This window comes from Hyla sarda, chromosome 5, assembly GCF_029499605.1.
Source record: "Hyla sarda isolate aHylSar1 chromosome 5, aHylSar1.hap1, whole genome shotgun sequence".
NCBI classification, from domain to species: Eukaryota; Metazoa; Chordata; class Amphibia; order Anura; family Hylidae; genus Hyla; species Hyla sarda.
In genome coordinates, this window is record NC_079193.1 from 283,130,049 (window position 1) to 283,150,882 (window position 20,834).

General features: G+C 43.4%; 1 protein-coding gene across 2 annotated transcripts in view; it reads left to right on the forward strand.

Annotated features, from left to right (window-relative positions):
• MCM4 (minichromosome maintenance complex component 4) overlaps nt 1–20,160 on the forward strand; it is a 35,587-nt gene extending 15,427 nt beyond the window's left edge. For both annotated transcript variants that reach the window (XM_056518545.1, XM_056518546.1), the window contains exons 8-17: nt 5,676–5,814; nt 11,824–12,044; nt 12,494–12,614; nt 12,931–13,190; nt 13,674–14,039; nt 14,177–14,304; nt 14,406–14,613; nt 15,899–16,127; nt 16,793–16,926; nt 19,760–20,160. In XM_056518545.1, the coding sequence (XP_056374520.1) occupies nt 5,676–5,814; nt 11,824–12,044; nt 12,494–12,614; nt 12,931–13,190; nt 13,674–14,039; nt 14,177–14,304; nt 14,406–14,613; nt 15,899–16,127; nt 16,793–16,926; nt 19,760–19,852 (1,899 nt within the window). In that variant the 3' untranslated portion in view covers nt 19,853–20,160. The remainder of the gene's footprint in view (nt 1–5,675; nt 5,815–11,823; nt 12,045–12,493; nt 12,615–12,930; nt 13,191–13,673; nt 14,040–14,176; nt 14,305–14,405; nt 14,614–15,898; nt 16,128–16,792; nt 16,927–19,759) is intronic.
• The last annotated feature ends 674 nt before the right edge of the window (nt 20,161–20,834 follow it).

Below are 20,834 nucleotides of genomic sequence, written 5' to 3' on the forward strand. Positions count from 1 at the left end.
ACCACATAGTGGTTTGCAGGGTCCCCTACTTTCCCAGGTCACTCTCCACATGCCTGATTCTCACAGCTTGATGGCTGGTAACCCACTTTTCAGTGTGGGGTTCTGAATGCAAGACTTCACTATGTTAATGGTCTCTGCCATTTAGCTAGACTGTGTCTGCTTGGGTTTTCTAATCCTCCAGGTCACCTTCTCCATTCCTGCCGCTGAAGTCCGGTGACTCACTTTAAAATGTGCAGTTCCAGACGAATGACCTTCTGGATTCATTGCTCATTTATACCTGTAAGCCGGACACTATAAGCATGTTTGCTGTTCCGCATGCGTCCTTTATCTCTTTCGTCTGGGACCACAGTGCTGGTGTGTTGCACCATTGAGAGATGGGGTGCAGCATTTTCCTCCGCATCAACAACTGCACTCTGTTCCCCTTTCTGGAGGTGGTGTTGGTCTGCTAAGGGCATTGGTGTGACACACCGTTGGATGCTGAGCCTGTTTTCCGTACTGCTGGACATTGTGGCTGCATTCTTGGTACCCCACTACTATCGTACGGTACCCTTGTCGGTGTCCCTGCATAGGCTTTGGACACTCTGCACAGTTGAGAACTCCACCCTTCCTTTTCGGTGGGATGTATCCCCCCCCCCATGCCTCCAGGTGTATTCCTGGGCTCCTGTGCAGGGTGGCTCAGGCACCTGCTCTGTTGCCTTAGACAATGACCAGGATGGCTGACGGGGGTGTTCCTCCCAACGCTTCTTGCTGCGTGGGCTTCTTCTTTGCATTTGTAGTCACGTCTTGCCCAGCTCCAGTATTCAGGTTTCAGTTCCCTTTGGGGACTCTAATGGCTCCTCCATGCCTTGATTTGCTTTTGCAGGGTTCCTGGGAGCTTTGACCACCCAGTACTAGAGATGAGCGAACTTACAGTAAATTCGATTCGTCACGAACTTCTCGGCTCGGCAGTTGATGACTTTTCCTGCATAAATTATTTCAGCTTTCAGGTGCTCCAGTGGGCTGGAAAAGGTGGATACAGTCCTAGGAGACTCTTTCCTAGGAATGTATCCACCTTTTCCAGCCCACCGGAGCACCTGAAGGCTGAACTAATTTATGCAGGATAAGTTATCAACTGCTGAGCCGAGAAGTTCGTGACAAATCGAATTTACTGTAAGTTCGCTCATCTCTACCCAGTACCGTAGGGACGGCATTTCCCTGCTCCTACAGTACCTGGCCACTTTTGCATTCCCACTTCCACGGGGGGTTTGGGGATCAGGGAGTTTGACACGGTCAGTTCCTGAGTTTCATCCCCACCACCCCTTGTTTTTTACTCCACCAGGGGAACTGTTCCGCTGAGTGCTTTCTTCTGCCGAGATGATGCCATCTTTCTCCCCTACGTGGGTGGGGTAGCTGGCTGGGCCCATGTGTTTTTTATTTTATTTATTTTATTTATTTTGTTTTGTTCTGCGAACAATCAGAAGAGCTTTCCGCCGGCTATGCTTGTGGGCTTACTGCCCAGCCTGACATGCATTTTTCAATGTCAAATAATATCCAAGGTTATCCACGTGCTCACCAGTTTTCATGTCAAGGATCTCATGTCTATAGATAGACAACATGACACACTATATACTATTTCAGTATATATGTATCAGGCGAATAGTCACGTCGAGACTTCAGAGAAGTACCATATTTGTAGAGCTAGTAGGATCCAATCGGATAACAATGTAGCCATGACATAATGTATACACCCACAAGTTAAATATATACTTTTAATAAACCATATTTGTATATTTGTGGACTGTAGACACAGGATCACTTGGGATAAACACGCCCACATATATAAAGGACACACTTCAATTATAATAAACGCACCCATAGTTATGGTATATAAGTTTGGGACTTCAAGGCTGAAGGAGCTAAGGAAGGCACGGTCAAGCCAGCCTGAAGGAGGATGACAGCTAGAGGATGCTAACAGAGGCGGCCATCTTAAAAGCACATTTCAAAATGGATCCATCACACTGGATGGAGTACTTAAGAAGAAATCCCAGCTGGTGAGACAAGATTTATGGACATTTACTAATGCTAAGGACTTACTTTACGTGAAGATTTTTTGTTTTATGTAATCTCTGCAATGATGTCAAGAAGATTATAATAGAATACATTTTTATTTTTTTTATTTATATACAAACAAGAACTCTCTTTCTCCATTGTCAGACGGGCTTATATTTTAGTGTTCCAGTTATATTTAACAGCTCCCCTCCTGTTTTCTTGGTGGTCTCTGCTGCTCATTCAGCCAAGGCACTCTCCTCTTTGGGAGGGGTTTATGCATTTCTTTGGACCAGTGACAGATGGTCTAGCCACAGTCTGTTGTTTGGGTCCTGCCATTGCTCTCCTCCTTCCTTTGTGCACTCTCCCTGGGAAGGGTGTGTTCCTCCTTCCCTTTGACAGTGTCAGTTGTGCTACACTGGTGCAACTGTCTTTTTGGAGAAACCATCCTGTGCCCAGAACCTGGGAGCCCCGGTTGATTTTTCTTTTTGCTTTCCCCTCAGTTCCTGTCCTGACAGGATGTTACTTCGGAGCACTCTGGGGTCCGAGACCGGTTAGTCTCTTTGTACTGGGCACTTTTCTAGACTGCTGTGGCGTGCCTTTCTTTCTAAGTCGGCTCTCCTGCTTCTTCAGGCTAACTTAGTGATGGTTGCGGTCTCGGGCATGCCCGGACTTCTCCGCAATCCCATTTGCGGGTGGGCTTTCTGTGCCACCCTTGTCTCGACATAGTCTCCTGGAGCATTTCGCAGATGTTGGGGGTGCTCTTCCTACAGGTATAGAACCTCCTACTTTACTTTCAGTCTCCTTCGGGGTACGTGTGCTCCGAGGGATGGTGGGCTATCCGGTCTGCCGGGTTTTGCCCTTTGGCGGTGGATCTGTTTTCTTTCCCGCCGTTCAGGCTCGGTCATCCTCTAAGCCTGCTTTTCCCCCTAGGTGTTATCACTGTGCTCTGGGACAGTGATTTTTGGAGCCTACTGTTGTGGGGGTTTTTTTGTTTTTTTTTCAGGTCTTCGATAGTCTGCACTGTGCCTGTCTAGAGGACTGTTTTCACATCTCTTCCTCTTTTCCAACAGTTTCTGGTCTTCACCTTGACTATGCTCGCCTTCGACTCAGGTGTCCACAGCTTTCCCTGGCGTTTTCTTGCCTTGGTCTCTGGTTTTGGTTGGTGCTCCGTATGTTGTCATATTTTCGTTTTTTGTTTGCCAGCCAGGCTCTCCTCCTGTCTGGTTTTGCGCTTCTTGGAGTTAGTTTGCTACCTCCTTCCACATTGGTTACGGCCCATCGGGTCTCCGTAACGCCCTTTCTTGTCTCTATGTGGCCTATTGGTTTAGAGTCTCTCCTAGAAAGGTCCCTTCCCGGCGTCCTAGTCCATCTCCATGGACGGTGGGCACTGCTGGACCCTCAGTTCCAGGCTTAGGTTGCCTTTTGGCCCAGGGTCTTGCCTGTGAGGCTTACAGCAGCCTGGGGTTCAGTCTCCGGACTGATCCCCCTTTCCTCTGTTGGTAGTGCTTTCCCACCCCAGGGACTGCTTTTGGTACGTCCCATCAATGTGTCCCCCAATGAAGAGCGACTGAGAAAAGGATTTTTTTTTTGTTTTGCGCTCACTGTAAACTTTCTCATAGCCTTCATTGGGGGACACAGCACCCATTTCTTCATTTCTTGTCCGGAAATTCTTTTCTGGCTCCGGTGTTTTTTATCTGGGATTCCTTTCCAGGGCTTCTCCTACGGCTTTGTGACAACTGATTACTTTCACTTCCAGTGGGTGGGTATATTCTGCCAGGGAGGAGCTGAAATTTATTTCCCTAGTGGCAAGAGCATAAACCCATCAATATCTGTGTCCCCCAATGAAGGCTACGAGAGATTTTACGGTAAATGCAAAAAAGTTTTTCCCTAGGGAAAACAATTGATGGTCTATACTGTGGATAGGCCATCAATAGCTTAACTGGCATGCAAGCATCCACATCAATCAGCTATTGTGCGCAGCCTCAGTGTCCAGATGTGAACAGCTTATGGAAGCTGTATTCCTTGGCTCTGTAAACTGTATAGTGGTGAAATTGTGTTAATGCTGCGCAGTTTCTATTCACTTCAATGGGAGTTGCAGTATCCCAGCACCACCACTACGCATTTTATGGAGCTGTGGCCTCTTTTGTTCACATCCTGGAAGCAGCTGTGCAGAATGGCTGACTGGGGTGAGGGCAGGTGTCGGCACCCTACTGATCAGTTAATAATGGGTTCTACCTAAAAATCCACTTGCTTTGCTGTGCTCTTGTTGTTAATAGATGTATACAGCTCCTGTTAAGACTCTTGAAAGACCCTGAAAAGTTTTATTAATCAGGGTCTGTATTATTAGCCTGCAGTAACCCATTTCCTTATCAGTGAGTGATAACCAGTCATTTTTGGTTCTAGCATGTTGAGAATTTTTTTTTTTGTTTTAACCCCTTAAGGACCCAGCCATTTTACCACTTAGGACCCGGCCATTTTTTGAACATCTGACCACTGTCACTTTTAACATTAATAACTCTGGGATGCTTTTAGTTATCATTCTGATTCTGAGAGTTTTTTCGTGACATATTCTGCTTTATTTTGGTGGTAAATTTTCGGCGTTACTTGCATCCTTTTTTTTTTTGGTGAAAAATCACCAAATTTCATGAAAGTTTAGCATTTTTACTAACTTTAAAGCTCTCTACTTGTAAGGAAAATGGATATTCCCAATAAATTTTATTTTTATTCACAAATACAATATGTCCACTTTATGTTGCCATCATAAAATGGACATATTTTTGCTTTTTGAAAAAATTCGAGGGCTTCAAAGTATAGCAGCGATTATCAAAAATGTCATGAAAATTGCTAAATCTGAAGGGACAGATGTTACAGAACTAAAACTCCCAGCATGCCTGGGCAGTCTAGGCATGCTGAGAGTTGTAGTTTGGCAACATCTGGAGGGCTACCGTTGGGGCGACACCCCCCCCCCCCCCCCACCGTCGCTTCCCTACCTGAGCAAGGATCCAGCAGTCTCCAGCGACGATCAGCTGTTCCAAGGCATCTTCAGGTGAAGTACCCGGCCTCCATCTTCTTCCCACAATCCTCTCGACAGCCAGGGGTGGCCAGAACGGGGGACTATAGATGAAAAATTAAAGGAGTTATGGATTTTAAAAGGCGAGGAGGAAAAATCGCTGAGTCCTTAAGGGGTTAAGAATATCAGGCAGATTAATCTCAGGAAATGTTGACCAGTTGCCCATAGCAACCAATCAGATCACTTTCATTTTTGAAAAGGCCTCTAAAAAGTTAAAGAAGCTATCTGATTGCTTGCTGTGGGCAACTTCTTCTTCCCTGCACAGGTTTTGATGAATCTCCCCCATCATGTGTCTTTCAATGGTGATAAGTCTTTCCTTAGTCTCTGTGCAGTTAGACCTTTAGCGATTGGCTGACGACTGGTTCACTCTCCAGTCTGTAACCCTTATTATTTATATAGTATGCCTGGACCATTGTATTAACCTAGTCCTTTATGCATCCTGTCTCAACCCCATTCCCTCGCTCCTCTTGTTTAAATAGTTGTGTACTATTATTTGATACTTGTTTTTATTTGTACCCTATTATTGTAAAGCGCTGCGAAATCTGTTGGTGCTATATAAATAAAATTATTATTCTAGGAAGTCATTCCGACCTTTGATATGGCAGTAAACCAGCTTTTCTTTGAGCGCTTCCCTGATTCTATCTTGGAACATCAGATCCAAGTGAGACCTTACAATGCCTTAAAGACAAGAAATATGAGAAGTTTGAATCCAGAAGGTAATGTTTGCTACAATAATTGTACAGATATTTCAACTTTTCCTTTCATTTAAAAAAAAAGTTTGTAAGGGCGGGTTCACAATAAGATTTTACTCTGCAACTGCCAGATCTGGTTGGGGGGGGTGGAAACTGTATCCCAGCCACACCCGGCCCAAATCTAATTCACTTCAATGAGCCGACTGGAGTCAAACAGCGACTCTGGTCGGCACGTTTTCACCTGTATCCGGTTTTCTGACCGTACCTAAATCTGCGGCATACCACAGTGTTGGGTCCGGTCAGAAAACTGGATACAGGGCAAAAATCTGCTGACCGAAGTCAGTTTGACTCCAGTCGGCTCAATGAAATGAATTAGATATGGGCCTGGTCCGGCTGGGATACAGGAGCACCCAGTTTTTGTGCCGGTTCTCGTGTCTGATCCGGTTCCTGTAATAACAAAACAGTATCCCTTAGATAATGAGCAACTTCAAAAGTTTTGATCGGTCATGGTGCCGAGACCTGTTGGACATCACTGATTGTGGAGATGCCCGGCATTAACCCTTTTAGACATCGAGATCAAAGTTGATTGTGGGGTTTAAAATTAAAAAAAAGTAATAAATGTGAATTAAAGGGAACCGATCAACAGATTTTAGCATATAGAATGCTTGATAACGCCTTATATATGCTAAAATCTTTATCCTCACGTTTTTGCCCCCAGGGATGTTGAAGATATGAAGTTATAAAGTCCCCCTGGGCGGGAACTTATACTTACCGGGTCCCATCGCTCCAGCCGTCGTCCCACCCCCCTCTATTCGATTGACTTTAATCCCTTCCCTAATAAGTTTGAATTCCCCCCCCCCCTTTTTCTCCTTTAAAATGTGGTATCACTGTGTGCATAAGTATTCAAACTATAAAAATATAACGTTAATTAAACCACACTGCAAATGGCGTATGCTTAAAAAAATATATACTTAAAAAATTAAGTTATAGGGGTGAAAAGATGACCATTTTAAATTAATACAAAATCAAACCTATAGAATTTGGGTATATTTTTATTTAAGGTCCTGCAGAATAGTTTTTTTTTTTTTTTTTTTTTTTTTTTTTTTTAAAGTGCACTGCATAGACACGAAAGCCCCCAAAGGTTACAAAATGACGTGTTTTTTGTTTTCAATTTTGTCCCACAAATTTCGCCGTAGATTTTGTGGTTAATGATTGATGTTGCAAAATCAAGCCGTTATAGAGGTCTGTAGGTGGAAAATTGAGTGTTATGATTTTTAGTAAGTGAATAGAAAAAAAACTAAAGTGCAAAAATTTAAGTCCTGAGGGGTAAAAAAAAATCCTCTGAAAAATTATTGAAGTGATCTGATTGGTTCCTATGTGCAACTGGTTAGCTTTTCCTTGTTACTAAATACGTATAGGGGGGGGGGTGTATATGTATGTATGTATGTGTATATATATATATATATATTATATTATATTATATTTCTCTATCGGCTCCATTGGGGGACACAGACCTTGGGTATATGCTGCTGTCATAGGCTTGACACTATGGTAACTAAAAAGTCAGCTCCTCCCAGCAGGTTATACCCGCATCCAGGCCACTGAGCTAATCAGTTTCAGCTTTTATCCTTTTTCTTTCTGTTTTCAGGTGGGGACTCAGGAACTGCGGTTCACTGTTTCCCCATTGCGAGTGGTGGCAGGCATCTTGGATGTACTGTTAACCCCCCTCTCGCCAACAGTCAGTGCTTGGGGGTTGTACCTCATGGGTCCGGGTCCCCCTACCTCCCTGATCGCTTCGCTATGAGCTTGGCTTGCTGCAGGTGACAATGCTGACTGAAGACTCCATGAGGTAAGTTCTTTAGACAAGGTGAGTATATCTCCCTCTTTCTACAGGTCCTGGATGAGCCCTTGCAACCTCTGGAGACCCCTTACTTGTGACCCACTCTTATGCTAGTTTTTGGCGTCTGCCTGGAGGGTATTGTTCCCTCCTTATTCTCTTATGGAGGCCCCCCCCCCCCTTTTTTTTTATGGGAAAAGGGCTCTCTTTCTTCATATTTGGAATGTTGCCAGTCTCCCACCTCTCTAAGGCTACGCTGCTGCCGCTGGCGGATGCGGCTGCTTTCAAGGATCCGGCAGACGAAAATGTAGAGACCTTGGCGAAGTTTGCATTCGAAGCAGCTGGTTCCTCCCTGCTTCCCGCCTTTGCTTCTGCCTGGGTGTCGAAGGCACTCTCAGTTTGGTCCTCCCAACTCCGTCAATGTGTTCTTTCTGGATCTCCTCTGGAGGAACTGTCTGACCTAGCGCTCCAGTTCTCCAAGGCTGGAGACTTTCTATGTTCTGCTTCCATGCAGCCAGCCCGCTGTGCTGCCTTTGCCACTGGTAACCTAGTGGCCCTCTGTCGTTCCATGTGGCTTAAGGCATTGGACGCGGATGCAGCTTCCAAGAAGTCTCTTACCGAGCTCCCATTTGCTGGCTCCCGACTTTTTGGCAAGCGCCTTGATGAGTTCATCTCTGAGGCGACGGGCGGCAAGAGTTCCTTATTACCTCAGAATAGGGCTTGCACTACTTCCTGTAGGAAGTCTTCTTCTTTTCGGTCCTTTCGGACTTCTGGTCCCAATAATGGGTTGGGGCAGGCGCCCTCGCGGGACAAAAAGGTTCCCTCCTTCTGGGCGCGCCCCTCTTGGAAATCGGATAATCGTTCCAGCCTTTTGCAGCCAAGTCTGGCACCCGCAAACCCACTTCCGCATGAAGGGACGCCCCCACCCGCAAATTTTTCTCGAGTGGGAGGTAGTCTTTTACTTTTCCGAGACGTCTGGGCGGCGCACATTCAAGACTCCTGGGTCAGGGACATGGTGTCCAACGGATACCGGATCGAATTTGCTTCTCTTCCGGAGGATTGATTATTTATTTTTTTTCCTGTCCCGAGCCCCCGGTCCCCTTCGCTAGCGAGGGAATTTAAGGGGGCGCTTCAGTCCCTTCTTATCCAGGGAGTCATTGTCCTGGTCCCTTCCAGGGAGCGATTTTGGGGTTTCTATTCCAATCCTTTCGTGGTTCCCACGAAGGGCGGGTCTGTGCGGCCCATCTTGGATCTCAAGCGTCTCAACACCTTCTAATCCGCCATTTCCGAATGGAATCTCTCCGCTCAGTGGTGGCGTCTATGGATCAAGGGGAGTTTCTTTCCTCGGTGGACATCAAGGATGCCTACCTCCACGTTCCGATATTTCCTGGCCATCAGCGGTACCTCCGCTTTGCGGTTTCGGAAGGGCATTTTGAATTTGTGGCCCTCCCCTTCGGTCTGGCCACTGCTCAGCGGGTCTTTACCAAGGTCTTGGCACCCGTCCTAGCCCTACTAGGGTCGAGGGGTGTCTCAGTGTTTCCTTACTTGGACAACCTCCTCTTCAAGGCCTCCACCAGAGCCCAGGCTCTGGAGAATGTGAGCCTCACTCTTCAGACCTTATGTCTCTTCGGGTGGATGGTCAACAGACAAGTCTGTTCTTTCCCCCACCCAGTCTCTGGTCTTTGCCTGGTGGGTCAGGTCTCCTCTCTCTCGATCACAAGATTGTTCTCCCTCTTCGGACCAGTCAGTCTCTGCACTGGTGGCTGGGCCCCCCTCTTCTTCTTTAGGGGGCGTTCGTTCCTTCCCCTCCACTGGCAGGTGGTCAGGACAGATGCCAGCCTGTCGGGCTGGGGGGGGGGGGGGGGACGGGTGTTTTCAGGGATCAGACGGTTCAAGGTCTCTGGTCTCCCCAAGAAGCCCTTCTTTCCATAAACATCCTGGAACTGAGGTGATATATCTTTGTTTGAAGCATTGGGAGTCCCTGCTTCAGGGCCACCCTGTCCGTGTCCAGTCGGACAACTCCACGGCTGTGGCGTACATCAATCGGCAGGGCGGCACTCGCAGCTCAGCAGCCATGTCCGAGGTGACAAAAGTCCTCCTCTGGGCGGAACACGAAGTTCCGGCCATTTTGGCGATTCACATTCTGGGAGTGCTCAACTGGGAAGCGGATTTCCTCATTCGGTCCTCAGCCGACCCCGGAGAGTGGTCTTTTCTTCCGGAGGTGTTCGCACAGATCTGCGACCTCTGGGGGACCCCAGACGTGGATCTTTTCGCGTTTCGACACAACCGGAAAATTCCGACGTTTGTGTCAGTCTGTGGTCTGGCTTTGTCCTGTCCAATCTGTTCCCTTCCCTCCTCCTTCCCAGGGTTCTGAGGAAGCTCAAGGCGGAAGGAGTCCCCGCCGTTCTGGTGGCTCCAGACTGGCCCCGAAGGGCATGGTACGCCGACGTGGTCTGACTTCTGGACAACCTTCCGTTCCGTCGTCCACTTCGTCCAGACCTACTGTCACAGGGTCCCCATTGCCACCCCAATTTACAGTCGCTGCGTGTAACGGCTTGGCGGTTGAGACCGCGTTTCTAAGGGCCCACGGTTTCTCTTCCCATTAATTTGCACCATGCTCAGGGCTTGCAAGCCGCCCTCTGCGAAAATGTATCACCGTACCTGGCGGTCTTACTTTCGTTGGTGCGAAACTCAGACCTTTACTCCAGTTACCTTTTCCGTTCCCTGTTTCATCTCCTTTTTTGCAGTCGGGGTTGGAAGGGCTGGCTCTCAGCTCCCTTAAGGGTCAGGTTTCGGCCCTTTCCATTCTCTTTCAGTGTCCTCCTGGCTTCCAATTCGCATGTCCGGACCTTCCTTCAGGGTGTGGCACACGCTGCCCCTCCTTACTGGTCCCCTTCTCTCCTTGGGACTTGGACTTAGTTCTAGGTGCTCTCCAAGATGCACCTTTTGAGCCTCTTAGGGAGGTTCCCCTTCGCCTCCTATCCTGGCAGGTGGCTTTTCTTATAGCCATTACTTCCATTAGGAGAGTATCTGAACTGGCAGCTCTCTCCTGCGGTTCTCCTTTCCTGATAATTCATCAGGACAAGGTTGTTTTCCGGCCATATCCGTCCTTCTTACCTAAGGGCGTTTCGGCTTTCATCTCGACGAGGACATCGTCCTTCCGTCCTTTTTGTCCCGCTCCTTCTCATCCCAGGGAGCACTTACTCCACAAATTGGATGTGGTACGGGCTGTTCGGACTTATCTTTCTGTCACCTCTTCCTTTCGTCAGGGCTGTTCTTTTTTCGTCCTTACGGAAGGTCATTGAAAGGGACAGCCTGCTTCCACGGCCACCATTTCTCGGTGGATGTGCTATTTCGGAAGCTTACCACTGTAAGGGGAAGATCCCACCCTTCAGGGTTTTGGCTCATTCCACCTGTTCTGTGGGGGCATCCTGGGCACTCCGAAACAAGGCCTCGGCCTCGCAGATCTGTAAAACGGCCATCCGGTCGTCTTTGCACACTTTTTCGAGATTCTGCCAGGTTCATACTTTTTCATCTGCTGATGCTAGTCTGGGCCGTAAAGTGTTGCAGGCGGCGGTGGTACAGCAGACGGCCTGACCTTTTTTCTCTGCCCACCCAAGGGACGGCTTTGTGGTCTGTGTACCCCCCCACCCCCCCACCCCCCATGGAGCCGATAGAGAACAGGAGATTTTTTTTTTTTTTTTTTTATACTTACAGTAAAATCTTTCTCGAAGGATCCATTGGGGACACAGCTCCTGCCCTTTTCTAGGGTTCCTATTCGGTTATCTGTCCGAGGGAGTGTCCAGTTAATTCTTCTTCTCGTTCTCGGACAGTTCATGTTTTTTCCTTTGACCTGTCGGTCTCCCCCTATTGCTCTGGGACTAAAACTGATTAGCTCAGTGGCCTGGAGGCAGGTATATCCTGCTGGGAGGAGCCGACTTTTTGGTTACTGTAGTGTCAAGCCTCCTAGAGACAGCAGCATATATCCAAGGTCTGTGTCCCCTAATGGATCCTTCGAGAGATTTTACAAAATCTCCTTTATATTTAGTGTGTATGCATTGTACAGAAGTAGTATCTGACAAAATAAAGATTCACTTTTTAAGCCTTTTCTAATTATACTTTTTGTATCACTCTGTACTTTCTAACCAACTGAAAGAATTTTAATGGGAGTGCTCCCCTTTCTAAACTGTTTTTAGATATTGATCAGTTGATCACGATTGGTGGAATGGTCATCAGGACTTCACAGATTATTCCAGAAATGCAAGAAGCTTTCTTTAAATGTCAAGTGTGCTCCTTTACCACAAGAGTTGAAATTGACAGGGGCCGCATTTCAGAGCCATCCGTCTGCAAACACTGTAACACCACACACAGCATGGCGCTCATTCACAATCGCTCCATGTTTTCAGACAAACAAATGGTATGTCTTCTGATTTTCTGTATGTAACATATTACTTAAAATGTATAGAATACTATTAGCACTCGGGGCTAGACCAGCAGATTGTATGTCTTGTATAGACCACGTTAAAAATGAAAGCTCACCTGCAAGTCTTTAAGTGACTGAGGCCTTATTAACTGTTTGCAAGCAAACATCTATCATATTCTAAATTACGTGGGCAGAAACCATATGGTTTCCCCTAAAGTGACACCTGTTAAAACCTCTATTGCAACTGTTTGCAGTAAAACTGTATACACAGCCTGCTGTACCGTTCTTGACCACACAGGAAAAAAGTAGCACCATCTGAATATACAATTAATTGCTGAAAACCCAGCCAGTCCATGTTGTGTTTAGCAGCTGTTAGGTTGTTTTATAATATTGGAGTCCTGCCTCGCGTAAGTGTTTTTAATGTTTATGATACTATATTTTAGATAAAGCTACAAGAGTCTCCTGAAGATATGCCAGCTGGACAGACTCCTCATACTATTGTTTTATATGGACACAATGACTTGGTGGATAAAGTGCAGCCTGGTGATAGGGTCAACGTGACCGGTATGTACTGTCTTACATTGCATTATAAGAATTGTTTACAACTATAGATGAAGTTAGTAAATTATCTTACAGTATACAGAACCATGCAAACCGTAAATGTGGCATGTAAAATCTCATGCATTTTGTTTAGAATCTAATGTATTAATAATTCCATAAAGTCTTGGGATGCAAAGATCAAAATACCCTTGGGGCTGATATACTAAGGTTGTCTTTAGTAATATGCCAGAAGCCATAGCTCTCTCATGCCTCACTTTTAAAAGTGTTTTTTTTTCTCCAATATATGTCAGCTTCATAAAATGTTTACATTTATTAATAGGTATTTACAGAGCAGTTCCCATTCGTGTAAACCCCAAAGTCAGAAATGTCAAATCTGTTTATAAAACTCATATTGATGTCATCCATTATCGAAAGACTGACTCCAAACGTCTGCATGGAATTGATGAGGATAATGAGCAAAAGTTGTTTACCGAGGAACGGATTCAGATATTGAAAGAACTGGCTGCTAAACCTGATGTTTATGAAAGGCTAGCTGCAGCTTTAGCACCAAGTATATATGAGCACGAAGATATCAAAAAGGTGTGTATTTTAAGCCATCCCCGTTTTAGTCCTATAGCAAGGAGATGCTACATTTGTTTTTAAATCCTGATTATTTCAAAGAAAATTAGATTGGAAATCTTGATATAGTGCCAGATACAGTTTTGTTTTTATTTAAAACAAAAAAAATCATTCCATTTCAATATATCTTTTGTAAGGAAACACATGGCACTTTGTGTGAAAATTCCTCCCAAATAATGATTTTGTCGGACCAAGAGTCGGAGAGGCGGCTGTGCTCGGGACCCACACTGCCTCTCTTGGGCTATGTGGCACTGGTACACACAGGGTTTGCACTTAATGTAGCCAGAAAGAGGCGGTGCAGAGCTCAGGCCCGCTGACTCCCAGTGGAATTACAAAGACATTATTTGTAAAAAAATAAATAAAGCAGCCCGATTCATCATTTTTTGTTGGGTGGGAAATTGATGTATATTCTGTTCAACTTGTAACACACATTTGTCTTTGCAGGGGATTTTGCTGCAGCTGTTTGGTGGCACACGCAAGGATTTCAGTCATACAGGAAGAGGAAATTTCAGAGCTGAAGTAAATATTCTTCTGTGTGGTGATCCTGGCACAAGTAAATCTCAGCTTCTGCAGTATGTGTACAACCTTGTACCTAGAGGCCAGTATACTTCTGGGAAGGGTTCGAGTGCTGTAGGTTTAACAGCCTATGTGATGAAGGATCCAGAGACGAGACAGCTGGTTCTCCAAACAGGCGCTCTGGTGCTAAGTGACAATGGCATTTGTTGCATTGATGAGTTTGATAAAATGAATGAGAGTACAAGATCTGTACTTCATGAGGTCATGGAACAGCAGACCTTATCAATTGCTAAGGTATGTGTGCATACAGCCTAAAAGCAAGTTTGGGTTAATATTTTTTTTTCTCGACAGCTAAATAAGCTTAATGTAAAATTGTGTGCTTGTTAGTCTGTGCTGTATGCCTTCATTCTTAATTGTTTACCACTATTTAGGCTGGGATAATCTGTCAGTTGAATGCACGTACATCTGTTCTAGCAGCAGCAAACCCTGTCGAGTCTCAGTGGAATCCTAAGAAAACCACAATAGAGAACATCCAACTCCCACACACTCTCTTATCAAGGTAAATTGGGTCAAAAGTATCTCTCTTGCAGTGATGCTTCATAAAACTGAGGTTTCAAGTAGACAAATTGTTAAAAATATTTTCTTCCTCTCCTTTCTTAGATTTGACCTTATATTCTTGATGTTGGATCCACAAGATGAAACTTATGACCGGCGCCTGGCTCACCATCTTGTGGCCTTGTATTATCAGAGTGAGGAGCAGTTAAATGAGGAGCAACTGGATATGGCGGTATTAAAAGATTACATTGCATATGCTCGCACTTATGTCCATCCCCGCCTTAGTGAGGAAGCGAGCCAAGCTCTCATTGAGGTAATGGCTATGGAGAATTCCTAAAAATCATAGGTCTTTCTACTAGTACTTGTGAAAGTATTTAAATCAGTGGTCTCAAACTGCGACCCTCCAGATGTTGCTAAACTTCAACTCTAAGCATGCTGGACAGCCAACAGCTGTCCGGGCATGCTGGGAGTTGAAGTTTTGCAACATCTGGAGGGCCACAGTTTGAGACCACTGATTTAGATTATGGATGCATAACTGGGTGCTTTTTTTTAGTTCCGACAGGAAAAATTGTAATTACAACAGTTTAATCCTGAGGGGTTTAGAAAAAGTCCTCTATATTGCTTGTGCCACACTAATACAAAACTTAACTTTTATTAAACCAAATAATATTGTGTGTGAGGAAGAAAAGTTGTATTAAAAACACATCTCCACTGCAGTCAGATATTGAACTGTTCTTATTAGAGATGAGCGAACTTACAGTAAATTAAATTCGTCACGAACTTCTCTGCTCGGCAGTTGATGACTTATCCTGCATAAATTAGTTCAGCTTTCAGGTGCTCCGGTGGGCTGGAAAAGGTGGATACAGTTCTAGGAAAGAGTCTCCTAGGACAGTATCCACCTCTTCCAGCCCACTGGAGCACCTGAAAGCTGAACTAATTTATGCAGGATAAGTCATCAACTGCCGAGCCGAGAAGTTCGTGACGAATCGAATTTACTGTAAGTTCGCTCATCTCTAGTTATTATGCCTAGGTCCTGTGTCGGTAAACCTTAGAAGTGGATAATGAGACTCAATGAAAAGGACTCCTCTCTCAATTTTAGAGATAAATGGCTATTTTAGTAAAGGTAAACAGCCATCATACCGAAGGTCACTTATATATGTGACACTAAATCTACCTTTTGTAATGTGATGTATCTCAAGGTATAACACCAATGGGCACCTCACGCCTGCTGTGCCCTGCAGGCACGAGTTTTTAAGCCCGGACCTTGTGTATCGGCTATTGGAACGCCTAGACTGCAGGAGAGTTGCTGATTAAAACACAACACTGTCACAGCCTGACATGTTTCGCCACTTTAGTGGCTTTATCAAGGAGAAACTGACAGTAAATGTAGGCCTCTAATCCGTATTTGTGAGGAAAAATTGTCATGCTCCATTGCATGCCCTATGTATAGTACTATTCACATAACAGCATTAGGTTTCCTGCACACACAAAATGTAGTTTACTAATACTTGCTTTTCTGCTTTAGTTTTGCTGTTTTCACAATGTGTGGTGTAAAATGTGCCATTTATTTTTTTAAAGCTTTTATTTCTATTTTAAAGGCTTATGTAGACATGAGAAAGATTGGCAGTGGTCGCGGAATGGTATCTGCTTATCCAAGGCAGTTGGAGTCTCTGATCCGTCTTTCTGAAGCTCATGCCAAAGTGCGCTTTTCCAGTAAAGTGGAAACAATTGATGTAGAAGAAGCTAAACGTCTTCACCGTGAAGCTTTAAAACAGTCTGCAACAGATCCAAGGACTGGAATTGTAGATATTTCAATTCTTACTACAGGTAAAGCTTCCTAATGAATTACATTTACCCAAATTAGGGCTCTATTACATTATTGGCCAAAAAGATCAAAAATTGCTGTTTGTAATGACCCAGCAATTAGCAGATAAGCAGTTGTTTGCAGGGTTTTGACACGTTTAAAAAAATCTTTGTTCATTGGATGCATGTATCTGTGTAAAGGGGAATGTATTGCTGACAAATGATAGAAGTTTAGGCGCACACGTACCACCCAGTGATAGTTTGTGCATCCCTGCGCACATGATTACCAAAGGCCTTTAGTTTGCTTCCTTAGCTGAGGCCTTAAGGAGTAACACAAAAAACAAACATTGCTGCTTTCTTAGGAAAACAGCACCACCCCTCTCCCCTGGTTGTATGTGGAATTACAGCTAGATTCCATTAACGTCAATAAAACTAAGCAGTGGCACACAAACTGAGGGGGGTAGTGCTGTTTATATAAGAAAGCAGATATATCTTGCTAATCCTGCATAAGACCTTTTTAAGTGGTTTCAGATGGAGAACTGTCAGCAGCGTATTTAGACAAAAACAATTATATGCCCGTTAACAGTGTGGGTTGTGAACCACACATCCAGTCACGCATGGATGTATGACTAGCTGAATGCTTTGTTTTTTTTTTTGTTTTTCTCCTAACCTGTATTAATATTTTCTAGGAATGAGTGCCACAGCTCGCAAGCGCAAAGAGGAACTGGCTCAAGCACTGAAGAAACTGATCCAGTCTAAAGGCAAAACACCAGCATTGAAATATCAGCAGTTGTTTGAGGATCTTCGAGGGCAGTCTGATGCAGTAAGTGGACAGCACTTTATAAAAAAAAAAAAATTCTGCAACTCCTAAATTAGAGTAGCCACATTTTTAGAGACATCTACCATTTCACAATGGGGCTTTCCTTTATGGAGGTTATGCAAGTGACCATAAAGTCCAGCATAAAATAGTCATAAGTTATTTTCTATAAATAGGTTGGTGTGAATTCACATGGTCTTTGATACTAGCTGTGGCCAAGGTTTTTTTGTGCAATGTTAGAGTATACTGAGAACTGTGTGATAAAGGAAAAACATACAAACGAAGGGGATCTTATGGATGTAAACATCTCACTGATGAAACGGATCAGTGGAAGATTTCACAAATTGTTCTGACAAACAGGCTGTGAACAGTCGTAGACAGCAGCCAAATCCAATGCTGACACTGCATGTAATGTGTCTGCATGACTTTACTTTCCTTAGCACTGATGGGCTTTAACAGCTGACAGCCACTTTGTGTCATTGTAGTCTGTGGTAAATGGAAAGGCCTTTTTAGATTTCTGTGGTAACATACAGATGGTAGGGTCAGAAGCAGCATGATTCAAAGAATCAATCTTAAGTCAACAGTTCATACTGTTTTAATGGTGCAGGGAATGTTTTCTTGTCACACACTGGGGCTTGTGATACCATGCAACTATTTTTATAAAATTTGGTATACATACACATTGCAAACACACAAATTAATGGTGTAGAAAAATCGTTTGCCTACACTACCCTTGATAAATTCTCCTCAATATGTGTTGTGCTTGGCCCCCTCCCTCCATCACGTCTTGGGAAGTACAGAACACTAACCACTTCATGACCCAGCTATAAAAAAAAATTCTGGCTCACGTTCTTTCCTTCTTTTACTTTCTAATTTTTTTTTTCGACTGACAGTTGTATTAGGGCTTATTTTCTGCATGGTAAGTTAGACTTTCCACTGATTCACTTTTTTTTATCATACAATGTATTGCAAAGCCAGAAAAAAAAAATTTATATTCAGGGCAAAATTTAAAAAAATATGGAATTGCACAATTTTAAATACGGTAAATCTGACATTCCATCTTTATTCTTTGGGTCAGTACAATTCCAATGATACCAAACTTGAATAGTTTTTATTTCGTTTTATGGTGAAAAAAAATTGAAACCCTGAAAAAGAAAAAAAGAAACTTTACCATGTTCTCACCTTTAGAACTATTTTACTTTCCACCTACAGATGTGTTAGGGTTTGTTTTTTGCGCCAGGAGCTGTAGTTTTTTAAGGTACCACATTTGTGTAGTTCTCTCTTTGATCACTTTTTATGGGATGTAATGTAACCAAAAATCAGTAATTTTGGCGTTTAAAATTTTTGGGCGTTTATGCTGTTCATTTTGCAAAGTACACTTCAGTGCACCACTTTATATAGGTCCTTCTCTGCAACATTTTCTTAACTTAATTGTGACAATGGTGTCCATAGCCAGTTCTGTAAGGCCCCTTTCACACTACATAATTCGAAGTTCCTTCAGAAAATCGGCAGTAAAACGAAAGTTACAAAATCCTATACGGCCGTTAGAAAATCCCATTTATAGTCTATGGGATTTTTCTAATAGCCGTTTTTAACCCATTATAGCCCGTTATTATTAACGGCCATTATTTTGTAACTGGAGAAATAGTTCATGAACTAAGCCAGGTCATGACTGGTGTAGATTTGCAACAAGTTGAGGGCTTTGCAATTTATTGCAAGAAGCTATTCTATCCACGTGGTCCAATATTCTTGCAGAACTATTTTAACATTTATTGGAATTTATTCCACAATTTCTTCAGTTCTAAAGGTCTAATTCGCTACTAGGTGGATGTGCCTAATATATATAGGATCTTGTCTAATAAATCATGTATTAAATAACCTTGCACTAGCAAAAAGATTCCCCTTGGGGGTCTCAGTGCAACTAATAATATACAACAATATTCCTTGGGGAAATAAATCCCCTCAGGGATAATCCTGATTAGAGGCACCCAAGAATAATTAATAAAACTTGACTTTTACTATAACAAAATTAACAAAATTGTGCCCAGTGGCCACTAGGTGGCAATGACGTATTAAAAATACAGCACTGTGCATGTACGTTTTTATAGATATAAATGTATGTATAGAAGTTGTGCTAGATAGCATGTATAGGTTCATTAGCTGGTTTTATTCTGGTATTGTTTTAAACAGCTAGCTGGCTTGAGTGCCACTATTTACACTTTCAATGTACCATGTATCCAGCATTGGTATGTATTAGCTGGCTGATTATTCAATATTTCTGCCGCTTGCTGTACAGCATCCCCTATATAACTCTTGAATCCAATGTCACAGTGTTGAGCTAAAATTGATGTCCCTCCTGCCTAACGTTTTGCCATTGACTGGCTTTTTCAAAAGCGCGAGGTCAATGTCGACACGTTAGGCAGGAGGGACAGAAATTTTAGCTCATTACAGCTAATGAACCTATACATGCTATATAGCACAACTAATATATATGTCCATGCACAGTGCTGTATTTTTAATAAGTCACTGCCACCTAGTGGCCACTGAGCACAATTTTCTTTCTTTATTAATTTTGTTATAATAAGTCAAGTTTTATTAATTTTGGGTGCCCCTAGTCAGGGTTATCCCTGAGGGGATTTATTTCCCCAAGGAATTTTGCTGATCTTAATGTGGATCCTGATGATTCCTGCAGTGACAACATCTTGCTTGTGTAGCCATTTCACTATTGAAATTAAGAAATTCTAAATATATAGGTTTATTCTTGCTCATGGATTAACATACCTGCATTGAATGTCAATGTGAGTTCTCAAATTTCTCTTCAAAATTTTTTTTTTTGTAGGCAGTTACAAAGGACATGTTTGACGAAGCTTTGCATGCGCTGGCAGATGAAGACTATTTAACAGTGACTGGGAAGACTGTTCGCTTGTTGTAAAAAAAAAAAAAAAAAAAAAAAAAAAAGTATTTCAGCAATAGTGTTTGCTGCTGTCCCTTAGCATTTCTGTTGCTCCACTTGTAAGAATATCTGTATGTACATATCAACTTTGCCTTTTATGATTGGTTGATTCATACCATGCATAGTAACCAGTGGTTTGCCATAGTTCATCTTTTGTATCTGTTTTAGGCTACTAAGCAAAGCACTGTTATATAATTACAGGATAACTATTTTCAATTTACAATGTTACATACTTGTGATGCTAATAAGTTAGTTTATTACCTGCAATAAATAAACTTTTGCAAACATGGTAAAAATGGTAATTTATTTTTTATTTTTACTTATGGCTGACATCAGGATGTAACAGTACAGAATACTGACCTTGTGTAGTCATTAAAGGGGTTATTCACCATAAGGTGATTTTAGTACGTACCTGGCTGACAGTAATGGACATGCTTAGAACGGATCTATGCTTGTCTTGGGGCTAAATAGCTGTCATGAGATTACCATACACACAAAAACATCCAAGAAACTCAGGATCTAGCAATGGCGCATGGAACTCAGGTGAGGTAAAGGTTTATTACCCGCAATGCAACGAGTTTCGCGGACAACCACTTCATCAGGCATGCCTGAAGCAGTTGTCCGCGAAACGCATTGCATTGTGGGTAATAAACCTCTCCTACCTCAACTTAGTTCCATGTGCCCTGCTAGATCCTGAGTTTCTTGGAGGTTTTTGTGTGTTTGCTGTTTTTCCCAGGAGCAGCTGCTGGATCCATGATCTACTGATCTTTACATGCTTTTCCATTGTTGCACTTGGATTAGTACAATCACCGAGGGTGAGCACCCAAATTTTGATGTCATCTTTCACATGTGCCTACGTTATCACACTATGGAGCGCTTTCCTTTGTTTTAGCTGATGAGATTACCATAACACTGTGGCTAGCTTTTTATGAACTTGTATTTCCTGTTTGACTTTTCTTTT